We start from the raw sequence: 14,959 nt of genomic DNA, 5'->3' as shown, positions 1-14,959 counted from the left end.
GAGGAGAGAGCAAGCACAAAAAGCTCGAATGATTGATTGATACAGAAGATGTGACTAAAGTCACATCATATACATGGATAAGGTTGTGCTTGCTAAGCACACCCTGCAGGTCACATGGAAGTGTGCCTGCCAAGCTCAGGGGAAAAAACCTCCACTAGTTGGAGTAAAAAGTGCCCCGGGCCTACACCTAAGGTGTCACCCTACACTCCCAACACATAGGTGCTAACAATGTAGGCCCAATTTAGTTCCTTCTGCTGCTCCTATCTGCTGGTTGAGGGCTGCTCCAAGTGATGTAGAATGAGGGCATGGAAGCCTCCTTTTATAGGGCACAAGGCCCGCTTGAATGGACCGACAAGCCAGCCTCATCCTGGCCGACCAGTCTGCTTGCTGGCCGACCTGGTTGGCTGGTCCAACCAGCCCTATATAAGGGCCTTTGGCAGCCCCTTTTGGGCTGCTGCCTTTGCCCATTCCTGTGCCTATTGCAGGCCTGTTTGCAGGCCTTATGCCTGCCCATAGACCCCCGCCATGCAGCCGTACTGCAGCCGTACAGGTCCGCGCCTTGTTCAGGACCTGCTGCAGGCAATAACTCTGCGCACAAGCCTGCCCAAACAGGTTGCCATGCTGCGCCTCCAATTGCAGGTCCATGGCCTGCCCTTTGTCTTGACAGCTGCCCACATGGCAGCTCTGTGCTGCCCATGTGGCAGCCCCAATATTTCCAGGTCTACCTCCCCCATGCTCCCCTCATATGGGGGCTTACAGATGGGGAGGTGACCATTTCAACACCCCCTCTCACCGACACATCTAGGCCCAATGCCAACACGTCGATGATGATGCTCCAGTGACTCCCGGGTCGTAGTCCTCTGGAACTCTTTGATGTCGAAATCTTTTCCTGGCTTTTCATCCAGTGGCTCCTGCTCCACCAGGTCTGGTTCCGCTTCCGCACACCATCCTGGTACATAGGTCCATCTTTGGTAGCACCTCCTGGCACCACCATCTTTAGTCATGTTCCTGCCTTCGAAGTCGAGCAGTCCAGCCGTCACGATCTTTCAATTGTCCCCCTTATAATGAGTGAACAACCTGGAGTCTTCTAGGCACCATGCTCTGAGGGTTTGTTTCAACATGTCCTTCCTTTGGCAAGGTGTGCAACCAATGAATATTTCCAGATAACCTGGACCATGAACTCTCGCTGAGTTCTCAAGCAAGCACTGAATAGGCTTCAGTATTCTTATCCATCACCTTCTAGCAATCTGCGTCCGAGATTTGAAGAAGTACCAATACTTCACCTTCTGCCTCCGAAGAAGGCCCATTCCTTCCTATCTTGTATCACCTAAGACAAATGAAGAGCAGAGTCTCTCCATAGCATGCTATAAAGGCTCAAATGCAGAATATCAAGTACATACCAGACTGTCGTACTGCTTGTGTGCTTGCTCTAAAAGCAACCCTATACCTTATCGAGGCACCCACCAAAAGCGTGTGTAATCTTGTACTGTCCCCTTCTGAAGTATAGCATCCATCTGACCATGAGACCCTAGGGCCCTCCATGGAATCCACCCTCGTGTCAGTGTCGATAGCCACACACCTGGAAGGTACCAAGCGCTCCATGCTGTCTTTCACCTTCACAAAGGCATCTGACTCCCCGTCGACCCACATCTCTATGTCAGACATCCTCACTGTGATTTCTTGGTCAACATATCAGACCTCGGTAACACTTGGTGATGTCATCAGGAACAACTCTTCAATTACCACATTTGCTTTGGCCTCTCCCTTTGAATCTGAGTCAGACTCCTTCCTTTTTTTTTTCGATCCGTTTTTTTCTTTCTGCAATCCTTTGCAAAATGTCTTGGCTTATCACAGTAGAAGCACTTCTTCTTCTGCTTCCTCTTGGAAGTGTCTTCGTCATTAGAGTCGTCTTTCTTGGACTTGCCAGTGTTAGGCTTGTCCTTACCTTTGCCAGCGTAATCCTTCGCCAACAGTGCCTTGTTGTCTTTGTCGTCATTGTAGAGCTTCTCCCGAGCTTCCTTCTGTAGCAGTAATGGACCCAACTCCTCAAACGTCAGAGGTTTGGTCCTCTGTCCTGCTGTCACGATCGTAACAAAGCTCTTGAAACTCCGAGGTAGCCTCCTAAGTACCATCAAGGCCAAATGGCATGAGTTCGTCTTTTGACCAACTGTTGCCAATTGATCCCTCACCACCTTGATCTTCGTCAAGTGGCTATGTACCGTATCTCCTTCCTCCATATCAAGATTGTAGAGTTGATGGTGAAGAAGCAAAATCCGGGAGGTGTTGTCCGTCTTGTATAGGTCTCGGCCATCTGGATATGTGGAAGAACAAAGTCCGCCGTAGTCCCTATGATTAATGCCAAGGCATGGGCACATCTGTCTTCCCAAGCTTCGAGCTCCTCTCTGTCAACTGCCATGAGTATCTTCCCTTGCCTGTCCACTATGTCCTCCGGCTTTGCCTCCACTCCCGTTGTCAGCTTTCATAACTTCTGAGCCACTAAATGGCTCCGGATTTTCACCTTCCAGATCGGGTAGTTAGTCCCATCTAGTTTCCCAGACTCTCCGAAGTTAGGGATAGTGAATGAGAGAAAACTGGGGGAGGAGGAAGCGAGAGCAGGGGCCGAAGAGGTTGTAGCGGTCGACATCTCTACTGTTATACCACACAGCAAAGTCAACCAAACTCAATTTTTAGTAGACCAGAACTCTGAACGCACTTGACTGAACTTGAGTCACCCTCCTTCTCGCAAGGGAACTGTCCTCCAGTCGTGGAAGTCGATTCCCAAGAGCTTCTGAATCAGGATCGTCCTTCAGCAAGGTCCCTGCCTTCAGGCTCCCACACCTGTGAGCCTCCTACTTGGGCTCTGATACCATGTTAGAAATGACTCAACAGAGGGTATGCACAGCGGAAGACTGATAGTAATGTGGGGTGTGGAATCACAAACTTCTTAACTTATGTGCATAGATGTGCAAGCCAGTAAATAGAAAATGCTCAAAAACAAATATAGAAGCAACTCTTTATATTTCCGTCCATCCACAAAGTAGGACAGGATACAATACCAATAGGTTCTCCTACTAGATGCCAAGCACTTCTAGATCTCTGAGCCCGCGTGCTCCACCTCGAGCATATGTAGACTCTCTGTCTAGATCCCTTCCACCTTGCTGTCCGGAAGCCAGCCTAGGTGGGCAGCAGCTCTAGCTTAGTCTGCAGCTTGTTCTGGGTCACCTTCACCTCCTGAATGTAGGCCCAAGGTAGTTCCTTCTGCTGCTCCTATCTGTTGGTTGAGGGCTGCTCCAAGTGATGTAGAATGAGGGCATGGAAGCCCTCCTTTTATAGGGCACAAGGCCCCCTTGAATGGACCAACCAGCCAGCCTCATCCTGGTGGACCGACCAGCCAGCCTCATCCTGGCCGACCAGTCTGCTTGCTGGCCAACCTGGTTGGCTGGTCCAACCAGCCCTATATAAGGGCCTTTGGCAGCCCCTTTTGGTCTGCTGCCTTTGCCCATTCCTGCGCCTATTGCAGGCCTTATGCCTGCCTATAGCCCCCCGCCATGCAGCCATACTGCAGCCATACAGGTCTGCGTCCTGTTCAGGACCTGCTGAATAACCCTGTGCACAAGCCTGCCCAAACAGGTCGCCACACTGCGCCTCCAATTGCAGGTCCATGGCCTGCCCTTTGTCTTGACAGCTGCCCACATGGCAGCTCATGTGCTGCCCATGTGGCAGCCCCAATATTTCCAGGTCTACCTCCCCCATGCTCTCCTCATATGGGGGCTTACAGATGGGGAGGTGACCATTCCAACAGCTCCCATATCTTCTGCACGTATACCCAACTTTGCTGCGACCTCAGGTGAAATGAAATTCGCTCAGGCTCCCGGATCAAAGAAAATAAGATATTATTGATCCCTAATCTTTCCCCAAGCCTTGCATAACTCCGTTTTCTACAATTCATGCGTGCCTCCAATAACATCAGGCAACAAACCAGCACTCGGCTTTGGCTTTTCCCCCCTTGTGTCATCTCTTTTTTCCTCCTTATGCTCATGCTTTTCTTCTGCAAAAGACTTCCTCTTCTGATGTGGGCATTCATGGGCTTTATAGCCTTCCTGCTTACAAATGTAACACTTGTGGGCTTCAAACAGTGCTTGCTTCTCCTCGGGAGACAACCGAGGTTGTGACGAAGGCTGTCCACGCCTCTGGCCTGCAACAAAGGCTGATTTTGCTGGTTTTTCGAACCGCTTAGCCTTTTTAAACTCTTCCCTAGCATTTCCTTTGTTTCCCGAGCTGTTTTTAAACCCATTGATCCGTCCCTGCATCAAAGCATATGCTATATTTGCATTCTCTATAAGTTGGGACAGATTTGTCACCTGTGTTTTTGTGCAATAATCCCTTATCTCTTTAGGCAATCCGCAACAGTTTTTGTCAACCTGCTCAGAGAAGGGAACCTGGCGGTAAGAGCTGACAGGTAACAAGGCATCCCAAAATTTCTTATTGTATTCATCCAAATTTCTGCAACCCTTTGCATTAAACTGATGCCACTGAGTCATAATGTCCACTTCAAACGTGGTGGTCAGCCATGCCGTTGAAAACAACTACTTAACTGTACCAAGGAAACGTTGGTTTCCTAGGGGCAACTTTTAAGGGCTCTAACCCCACTAACCAATGACAAACATTGGTACTGTCTAGGGGCAACCTTTTGATCCTTTTTAACCCCTCTTCCAATGTGAAACTTGGGAATCTATCTAGGGGCAAACTTCCTAGCTCCATCACACCCCTCCGTGGGGTCAAAGTGATGCCATGCCTTGATTCTAACAGCTAGGTCTAGCCATCGTGTCCAGTTAGATGTTACACTAGGGGCTTTTAGGAACTCACCGCTCCTCTAGGCCAGTCCCCCATGATCAAACTGGTTACAAACTTAGTCATAGCTTATTTGCTTACAAAATTCACGTCCCCATGACAATCACCCCCTCCCCAGCCACCTTTGCTTGAGCCATGATCCATCCATGTCACAGATTATATCTTAGATAACCCATATGAACCATATTATTATATATCTGCAGAAGCAACATTTACAGCAGCTTGCGATGCCCATTGTGCCATAGGGGCATACATCTTTCTCTCTTGATCCTTTTGGTGGAGAAAGGAGGAGCAGCAGCCAATGTTTGTGAATCTTGGCTACACTTCTAAGGATGGAGACTTTTTTGACAGTAAGAGCAAGTAAATGCTACTACTATGATATGCTTGGACATAAGGCAAGAGATAAAAACCTTGATCAAAGGGAGGACCAATCTAAGATGGAAGTACTCTAAAGAAAAAGTTGATCAAAAGGAGGACGACCAATCTCAAGGGAGGATTCTGCCAAGCATCGAGTTTAATTATTCTACATCGAGTGTAGTGCTTTCATTGATACCTTAGTTGTGATGGTGTTCGTGCCCAATATTGAGCAATGGTCAGAAGGTCCAGATTACTTTGTAGATGAGGACAACAAGGTAGTTCAGAGCATGGTGAGGACGAGGTTGTGTCGATCATGGAGGATGTAAAGGATCGTTTACTAGGTTCAAGGTGAAAACCTCCTAAACAGGCACATAAGGAGCTTTCTCGGCAGGGTTTTGGAGCCTTCTGTTGGTTAGACTTGCAGTGTAGATAGCTCTTCGGAGTTTATTCTGGCGGATGATGCTGAAGTTGAAAATTTCTTATGGACTGAAGGCATGATGCTAGAGAAGTTTGTGGTGACTTGGGTGAAGACGAGGATGCCCATTTCTTGAGCAATTTTCTCAGTAAAATAATCTTCGAGCAATGAAAATAATTTCTATCAATAGTAGCAGTCAACGCATTGCTTAAAATTGAGCTTCAAGGTTGAATGGCATGTTAAATGCAATACTATAAATGTTAGAATTATGAGTGATTATGCTTAACAATTGAATGGCAATGATGGGAATGCAAGCAATACCTGGTGCATTATGATCGACCAACATGGCCTTCGACTGATCCATCGATGTAGCATCGGATTGATTGATGTGACATTTGCTTGATCAATGTGGCTTCCAATTGATCGACTTGGTATTCAATTGTTTAATTGATGCGATATCATCTGATTGTCCAATGTTCAGTTGATCAATTGATGTGGTTTTCAATTGTTTTGTTAGTGGATCAGTTTGGTATTCTGAGATTTGATTGATGAATCAATCTTGCTTTCGATTCATGTGCATTTTAATCGAACATCGTGCCTTTTGATCAGTTGTTTGATGGACATAGCATCCAATTTGTCAATCTGTCTTCCAATCGATGGGATTTGATTGTCCAATCTGGCAATGGATTGATTGACATGGCTTCTAATTGTTATACTAAGTGATGAATGTGGTCCTCAACATTGCTTTCAATTGATGTGCATTCTGATAAACAAGTTTGCCTTTCTATTGATCCGCTTGATCAATGTGGGATTTTGCCATTGTTGAAGCTACGGCCTCTTAGACTACCTCCTTGCCTTGAACAATCATGGCAATTGCAGGTGTTCGCCAATGCTATGTCCGATAGATTTCCAACGCCAATAATTCCAGACTAAAGAGCACGCAAGCACTGAACATATCCCATAGTCGGACAATGCTTCCTGCTGGCTGCCATGTACTCGTGTTTAAGCTGGAATTCTTTACTCTAGTTGTTCAATAATTGCAGAGCCTCCGAGATGGGCGGTCTAAAAAATATAATTGAAAGTAGGCACACCTTCGTCACTGAACAACTTCTCAAAGGAATCCATCAAAATTGACTGTCGTGGCCCTTATAGAGATGATACAGCAAGACTACACTAGCTCAATCCATCGATGCAATATGGTCGCTTCTTCTTTGAGAATTTTTTATTGAAATAGATTTGTAACTGGAAGAAGAGAGTTCCAAAATTGTTTGCAGACCCACCAACCCCAGCGTTGGGGCCCTACAAACATTTTCATGACCATGCTTCCCCAATATCCCATGGCCCCTTTGTGCCCCTCACCTTGTAATTTGACCCAGCCAGCCTTGCCTCCACCCCCCCATGCCCACTCGTCCTGCCGGTTTGGCTCCTCTCACTTCCCAAGACTGCAACAATAGAGCCAGTACAAGCTGATCTACCTGCGTGAAAAGTTGTGCTAAGTTTGACAAGGAAAAGTGAGAGTCAAAACAGACGGTATGCTACTAGAGAGGCTTCAGAGAAAAGCTTTACCAGTTCCAAGCACGAACGTATGATTACCACAATACAGCAGTGCTGCCACTATAGCAAGAGTACCACCAGGACAATGGGCAAGGGGTGGAATAAAATGAGATACATCTTTGGGATTACTATTATATTAGCAACGAGTTGTAGGTCTTTACATGAAAGTCATCACATGGCACCAAGATTGAACTGGGAAGCTTGCAGCATTGTAACTTGTTAGCATGGAGAAGAATGATATCTAGTGAGTGAAGAATGATGAAAAGCCTCAGTAAAGAGCTTGTTGCCTTGTAGGGCAGCTCCTATGACATGTATGTTAGCCCACCTGAGTAGTTCTGGGTTATTGAATCCCCCCAAGGGATGGGTTGCATGTCAGATGGTTGGAAGGATGTCATTGTGATGGTCTTCATTTATCATCATGGCTTGCATTACATCAGGTGTTGGAGATAAGTGCACACTAGGTGTACTATTTCCCTAGTCTACATTTGTCTAGTCTCAGTTTAGTCTTTGGGTCTTGAGTGTGTGCCATGTGGCACCTCTACAATTATCCCATAAGCACTCTTGCTCTATGTCTTGTACTTTGGCCCATATATTCATGGTTCACGTCATTGCAATCTATCTAGCTTGTGTCTTGTCTACACTCATCTCAAGGTACTTCTTTGTCTTTCAATCTTGTTCTTATTTTACTTCTAGTTTTCTAGTTTCTAGCTCTTGCTTCCATATTTCAACATGGTATCAGAGCGAAGCCATGCCCTCTCTCTCTTTCTCTAAGTGTAAGAGAGTATGCTCTCTTTCCTCTTGAGGACCTCTACTACCTACGTGGAGAAGCGACATCTTGAAGAGGAGGCCGCTCCAAGTTGCTGCCCGCCATCTCCATCTTCTGCCCATCTTCTCCACGTTGCTGCTATTCAGACCGTCACCTCCAGCTGCTGCCATTCCTGTTCAGGTTGCCTCTATTGCTGCAGATCTGCCTGCCATTTCTGCCCCGATTTCGTGAGCTGAAGGAGCTGCCCACGACTTTCTGAAGCTGCTGCCCATACCTTTTCTGTTCGAAACAAAGGAGGAGCTGAAGCTGTTCTATCTCTGCCCAACCTGCATCAGGCCGCCCCTTTTTCGCCCACGTGCTACCCTGATGCTTCCCGTGTTGCTGCTCTCCTTGGCTGCCTTCTTCATCGACTCAAGGGGCTGTCTCTGCCTGGGATTTATTGCACATCATCTAGAGGCAGCTGCAGATCGACTTTCCTCCTGTTAACGAGCTATTTGCTACATTCAGTTCTGCCATCACTTCCTCTTGAAGAGTCTACAAGGTACTGTGCATTGTCTCTTTCAGTTTGCTGAGCAGTCTTTTTTGTTATCCTCATATCTGCAAACTGCTGGTTCCTCATGCTTCGATGGGCTGTCACATGCTATGGCCTTGACAAGTGGTGAGAGAGCCGGCTTCTTGGATCTCTTCTTTCATTCATTTGTGCAATCTTGTAAGGGAATAGACACTGCCCTTGCATCTTAGCAAGAGGTAAGACCTTCCCACATGGCCTCTTCTACTCATTCTATCATGTCTATCGACAAATTCAATGGGTCCAACTTTCATACTTGGCAAATCAAAATCAAGTGCCATCTTATGAAAGAAGGTCTTTGGGATGTTGTTCACCGTGCTGCTCCCGAAGATTCCGACATTGAGCAAGTTGTCACTTATGTTCCCACTGCCAAGAACGACAAAGCCTATGCTATCATCTTGCTCGGTCTTGGAGATGATTACATTCATCACATCTCCGACATACAGTTTGCTTCTCAAGCATGGATCACTTTGGATACCCTTTTTGGACCCCGATCTAAAAACTTTAAGATTGCACTTATGATCTCATTCTTTGATCTACATATGCAGGAGGAAGCTACTATAGCCTCTCATGTCAATTATCTTCGCAATCTTATGGTTCAGCTTGCATCAGTGAAGTCCCCCATCTCCGAAGATATTGCTATTGCTGTGCTTCTCAAAAGCTTACCTGACACCTATGCTACTCTTGTCACTACCTTCAAGTATCACAATAATCCTACTCTTGAAGGTATCATCAATGCTCTCCAAGAAGAAGAAAGAACTCAACAACGAAAGGTAACTGACACTGCATTTTTAGCAAAGAAAGGAAGTTCTAAGGTAAGAAAGCCTTGCACCCATTGTGGCAAAACTAATCATATGGAGAAGGACTGCTTCAAGGCTCATCCATGCACCATTTGTGGCCGTGATAATCACCGGGAGAAGGACAGCTACTCCAAACCCTCTACATCAGCCCCTACATCTACCTTAGCCCATGTTGCTGCAGCATCTCCATCAGCAGATCTTGATGTTCATTCCTCACATGATGAGAAGTGGGCTTTCTGATTACTTCATATTTCTTGTCTACCACTTTGACCACCGATGATGTAGGTCAAGGGGTTCTAGTGTCTTACTCATTCTGCTTTTGGACCTCTCTTGTCCCTACCCAAGAGGAAGAGTTTGCCCTTGAGAAGGGAATGTCTCCAAGGTCTTTCTGTTTGTCTACAGTCAGTCTTCTGTCTATCTAGTCTTGTCTGTCTGTCTACTTGTCTATCAATCTGACTGTGTTTTGTTTTAGATCCATCTTGTCCCTACCCTTGTGGACCCATATGAGGATATCACTTGAGGAGGGGTGTCTCAGGATCTTTGTCTATCATGTCTTCTGTCTTGTCTCTCAGTCTATCGGTCTTTATGTCTGTCTTCTAGTCTTGTCTTTCTGTCTTCCTCCTAGTGTCCACTTAAGGAGGGTGTTGGAGATAAGTGCACACTAGGTGTACTATTTCCCTAGTCTACATTTGTCTAGTCTCAGTTTAGTCTTTGGGTCTTGAATGTGTGCCATGTGGCACCTCTACAATTATCCCATAAGCACTCTTGCTCTATGTCTTGTACTTTGGCCCATATATTCATGGGTCACATCATTGCAATCTATCTAGCTTGTGTCTTGTCTACACTCATCTCAAGGTACTTCTTTGTCTTTCAATCTTGTTCTTATTTTACTTCTAGTTTTCTAGTTTCTAGCTCTTGCTTCCATATTTCAACATCAGGATCTATCACCATGACTTTGCATCACATCTTTGAACTTGTTCATTCTCTCTTTTGCGAAGAGTCTATGAAAAAGGAGTTTAAAACATGTAGCAAACGTTGTTTGTAGGCTAGGTGTGCTCGAGAAAATTTTATTGGAGCATTGTCTACCTCATCAAATACTATTTGTCAGAGTTTGAGGAGCCATATGATCAGGAGCATTTTGGTACCTTGATTTGAACTTGAGTGGAGCTCATCCCGATCTTGTGTCTAGAGACAGCTGGGAGCAGTTCTAGGGTACTTGGATAGTGGTTATAGATGGTGCTGGTCGCAGAAAGGGTTTAAAGCAGACCCGTGATACTTGGTGCTTTTCAAGGTTTGGATGGGTTCGAGTTTAAGAGGGGGTCAACTGGATGTACTTATTGGTCGTACCTGAGTATTTTGATGTAACTGGTAGTTTTACGACTTTTGACAGTGCCATTGAAGGATGGTACTGTGATTGTACGGACATGTCCATAGGCTGGCGAATGTTGACTTGGCCTCATAGGCTTCTTTGGTCGGACACACATGCATACACCTGCACGTGCACATGGACACATACAGTTCTTTTGTTTCTTAACTGCGATTTAAACAATTTGTGAGTTTATATATGTTAATCTTAAGTAGGTGTGATATACATTCTTTCGGAGATACATGCATATTCTTCTTTCAAGTTATTTTTCTTGTGAATGAAATTTCACGGAAAGAGATGATTTGAAGGTGACAAAAGTGGTTTTCTTTTTGTGACAGTTATTGGATGTAAGCATTTGAAAGATACTGAATGGATATCAAGGCAAGACCCATATGTCATCCTTGAATATGCAGGCAACAGATATAGGACCAAAACTCACACAGGTTCATAACTTTCTTTGCTCCCGTTTTTCCTGTGTACAAGGCATTAAGATGGAAGACTATGCACGCTTCGGATTCCATTTGGTAACTCCAAGCCCATGAATATGCTCTGGCACTCAATTCCAATTCGTTTCTTGTTGTATAGAGTACATAGTGCTTGTTTGAGGATGCCTAAGCGGTTTAACAATGTGTACTACAGATGGTGGAAGAAATCCAGCATTCAATGAGAAATACATGATTCCGTTGATTGAAGGTCTTCGAGAAGTCAATGTGCAAGTTTGGAACAGCAACACATTAGCCGCCGACGATTTTATCGGCTCTGGAAAGTACGTGATGGTGTTACTCTCAATAGTACTTTATGGTTGCTACATAAAGTCATTACTGTATTGCATGTGGTTGAATTCATGCGGTTCAATGAGACCCCCCTCTGTGGCTTGGGTGGCAACAAGTTCAGGCTTCAAGTCAATAAACTCAGGCAGATGTAACACCTTGGAGAGCAACAGTGAAGCTAAGCATAAGCAGGAAGAAATTATGAGGATGAGCAAGGGTTTGAGGAGACTGGAAAACCATCAGTCTAGCAGGCAGCCTGGGCTGCATGTGAGAGCAGCCAACAAGCATGAAAATAAAGCAGGAACTATGAGGGATGAGCAGGGGTTGAGGAGACTGGAAAACCACCAGTGCTGCAGGCAGCCTGCTTGGGGCAGCATGTGAGTGCAGCCAGCAAGCATGAAACTGTCCTCATCTTCAGTTTCTCCTCTCTGCTTTGTTCCCCTTTCTTCAGCAAGATACAGGTGTCATTGTCGTCTTCTTGCTTCACATTGGAGGGAGGCTAGTTGAAGAACTCATAATTTTTTTATTGAATCTTTTGTGATAGGATTCTTTCTTCAGGATACTTGAGTTATCTTAAGAAAGTTGCAACAATGTCCATTGTCTTCCCACTCCTCGTCACACAGTGAAAGAACAGCAGTTTAAAGAGCCTAGTATGTCTTGAGAGCAATAGCTAAAAACGCCTCCGTTTCAGTTTATATTTAGGTCAGTTTCATGATGCTTATTACATTGCTGACAACTGTGATGAATTTACCTTTTGTGGAGGATCCGAATACTTGAGCTCAGGTGTGTTTTGTCACTGAGGGACTTGAAAAATATCTTATTCTGCATTGAATGTGTTGCACGTGAGCTCCTGCAAGAGTATTTCCTGGTGGGAGTAGGGTTGATAATGAGATCAGATAGGTAATTTGTTTAAGGAAAGCAAATATTGGGGCTATTACTAAAGAAGGCCTCTCATACTTTCCTTCTTCATAGCTTTCCATTGCGAGAAGTGGGAAGCTCTTCCTGGTATGTGGACTCAGTCTCAACCAATGCTCTGAAAAAAGAGCTCAGGATTGAGTAGCAATCATTGTAGCAGAATTATCCCACTTCATTGAGCACATTTGCATGCTCTGGTATTGTTTTGATGTCACCGCTGATTAGGATCATATTTTGCGATACCGGACCAGCCCTTTTAACCCTTTTGCAGGACTTAATCTAAAAGTGCCTGATGGTTTCTGTTCTATGTACACTTTGCTCTGTGAATTGTTGTGCTCAAAGTGATGACGTAAATGCAGCGCACTTGACTGGATTTGGTTATATAAAACTGTTTGCATGTATGCCCATATGAACCCCTCGGTATGTCATAATATATCTGAAGTAAAATAAATTTGTATTTCGTGTGTCTTCTTTCCTTAATACAAAGACCTGTTTTGCTATTGTTTTCCAGAATACTTCTCCAAAAGGCGTTGTCAGCAGGCTATGATGATAATTCGTGGCCTCTTACATCCAGAAGCGGCAAGTAAGTCAGGTTCTTGGGGGTTACCCTTTCCTGTAAGGGCTAATGATCCTATAACCTCGTTGATAGTAGATAGTGAACAAGTAGACCAGAGCAACATAAAGTTAGAACAAACATTAAGTCAACATGTACGTCATGTTGATCTGAACCCCTTGTGTAAGTTGAGAGTCTATGGTAGGTTTGAAGGACCACAGATGGCACAGGGTGTGTGCCACAAGGGGTACATGATGGGAGGCGTGCCTTTTCATGAATGTCATGACCCATTGAATAGGCTATTTCTTGTGTCCATTGTATGTGGAAAGGTATGCTTTGAAGTGAAATACTTCCTTGAGGTCCATTTCCCATTCAATGGTATGATTTTAGTAATTTGTTGCTCCTTCACTAAGTATATTCTTCATTCAAAGGAAGTGATTTGTCACAATGATCTGATGCAGAAACTTTTGCTGTGATATTTATAGTATAGTTACAATAAGCTTCCTGTAGTCCTTAGTGTCTTTTATATTCTGAAAAGGTGTTTTGGGCCTCTATTTTCACGAGCATCTTGGTGCTGACATTGGTCGGATGGTAATTTGTCGCTCCTTTTCCAAGTATTTTCTTCATTCAAAGGAAGTGATTTGTCACAATGATCTGATACAGAAAGTTTGTGCTGTGATATGTGTAGATAAGCGTCCTCTAATCCTTAGTGTCTTTTATGTTATAAAATGGCATCTTGGTGCTGACATGGTCAGATGGTAATGCTTTTCATCTTGTGAACAATTGCTCATTTGTATCAAACCTTGTATCGTCGAAATGAAGAGTTTTTTCATGCTTTTGGCAGGAGAGCTGGAGAGATAAATGTAATCATGCATTACACAAATCCAGTAAGTATTGTGCTGTACCAGATTAATGCAGAAATGCAACTGTTGTCTGGGACCTTGGTGTTTTATGGCATGTCCAGTAGGGTGTGCTTCCAGCATTACTAGTTGTAAACAAAAACTAAAATGTTTTTTAATGCAGAAGGATAAGGATGCAGCAACTTCCACAGTCTCACCATATCACATGCCTCCATATACTGCTCCCCTTGTATATCTGCATGTACAACCTGCAGCTTCAGCAGGACAGCCAGGATACCCCCCTGTCTATTCGCCCTACCCTCCCTCAGGACATATTCCAGGACCAAGTGCATATGGTGCAGGTGGGTATCCTCCAGCTGCTGCCCAATGGACTCCATCCCCATATGGAAATTATCCTCCACAGACGTATCCTCCACAGACATATCTTCCACAGACATATCCTCCACAAATGTACCCTCCACCGCAAGCATACCCACCACAACCTGGTTATGGAGCTCCTCCAGGGGCTTACCCTCCTCACCAAGGTATACCGTGGTGCTCTATAGATGTTTCTGTTGTCTCATTTTTGGCAAGATCCATTCTTATAATCTCTGGATTGCTGAACTCTATTGGCAGGTGGCAGCAATCAGTATTAGGGTTCAGACAGGAACTACAAAAAGTTATTTTAAAAAGATAAAATCGCCTTGTTGGGGTTAATGATGAACATTCTTTCTCTAGATAGGGGATATTGGAGGTTAAAATTATTTTTCTTGTGGGTATTTGTAAAATGGGCATTTGTCATGTAGCAGCTTCGGCTGAATCAGGTGTTGGGCATGATTCTATATTGCCAAGAATGTGTTTCTGATATGTATGAAGGATTCCAGAATCTTTTGAAACTCATGGAAGCTAAGCTTGCGTATTGATGAGAACAGAAGCATAACTTAGCTAAGGAGTTCTCTCTTGTTTCATGTCCCCTTGTAAAGGCAACCCGCCCCACACATCCCCCCCCCCCCCCCCCCCCCCCTCTCTCTCTCTCTCTCTCTGTCTCTCTCTCTCTAAATAAGTTCTATTTATTTATTTTTGAGGTGTTTTTTTGCCTTTTGTACGTTGTCCTCATAACACAGAATTGAACGTCAGGAGTGTTTGTCAATGTCTCGTATGCTCAGGAGGTGGCTTGAATGACAACGCCAAGAGTAGAAGGAAAT

At 44.7% G+C, this 14,959-nt stretch overlaps 1 protein-coding gene across 3 annotated transcripts in view; it reads left to right on the top strand.

Annotated features, from left to right (window-relative positions):
- Nucleotides 1–14,746, top strand: part of LOC147888936 (Calcium-dependent lipid-binding (CaLB domain) family protein) — a 30,151-nt gene extending 15,405 nt beyond the window's left edge. Inside the window, exons 2-7 of one of the 3 annotated variants that reach the window (XM_087392626.1) lie at nt 11,016–11,120; nt 11,317–11,443; nt 12,874–12,945; nt 13,760–13,802; nt 13,942–14,299; nt 14,391–14,746. In XM_087392626.1, the coding sequence (XP_087248752.1) occupies nt 11,016–11,120; nt 11,317–11,443; nt 12,874–12,945; nt 13,760–13,802; nt 13,942–14,299; nt 14,391–14,410 (725 nt within the window). In that variant the 3' untranslated portion in view covers nt 14,411–14,746. Of the gene's footprint in view, nt 1–11,015; nt 11,121–11,316; nt 11,444–12,873; nt 12,946–13,759; nt 13,803–13,938; nt 14,300–14,390 lie in introns of all 3 variants that reach the window. The other 2 variants (XM_087392628.1, XM_087392627.1) reach the window with 2 other exon arrangements.
- Nucleotides 14,747–14,959: the final 213 nt, after the last annotated feature.

This window comes from Dipteris shenzhenensis, chromosome 21 (assembly GCF_047967505.1).
Source record: "Dipteris shenzhenensis isolate YYH24624 ecotype China chromosome 21, Dip_SZ_1.0, whole genome shotgun sequence".
Lineage (NCBI taxonomy): Eukaryota > Viridiplantae > Streptophyta > Polypodiopsida > Gleicheniales > Dipteridaceae > Dipteris > Dipteris shenzhenensis.
Note: the sequence above shows the minus strand (reverse complement) of the source record. Positions and strands in the feature narration are given on the sequence as shown.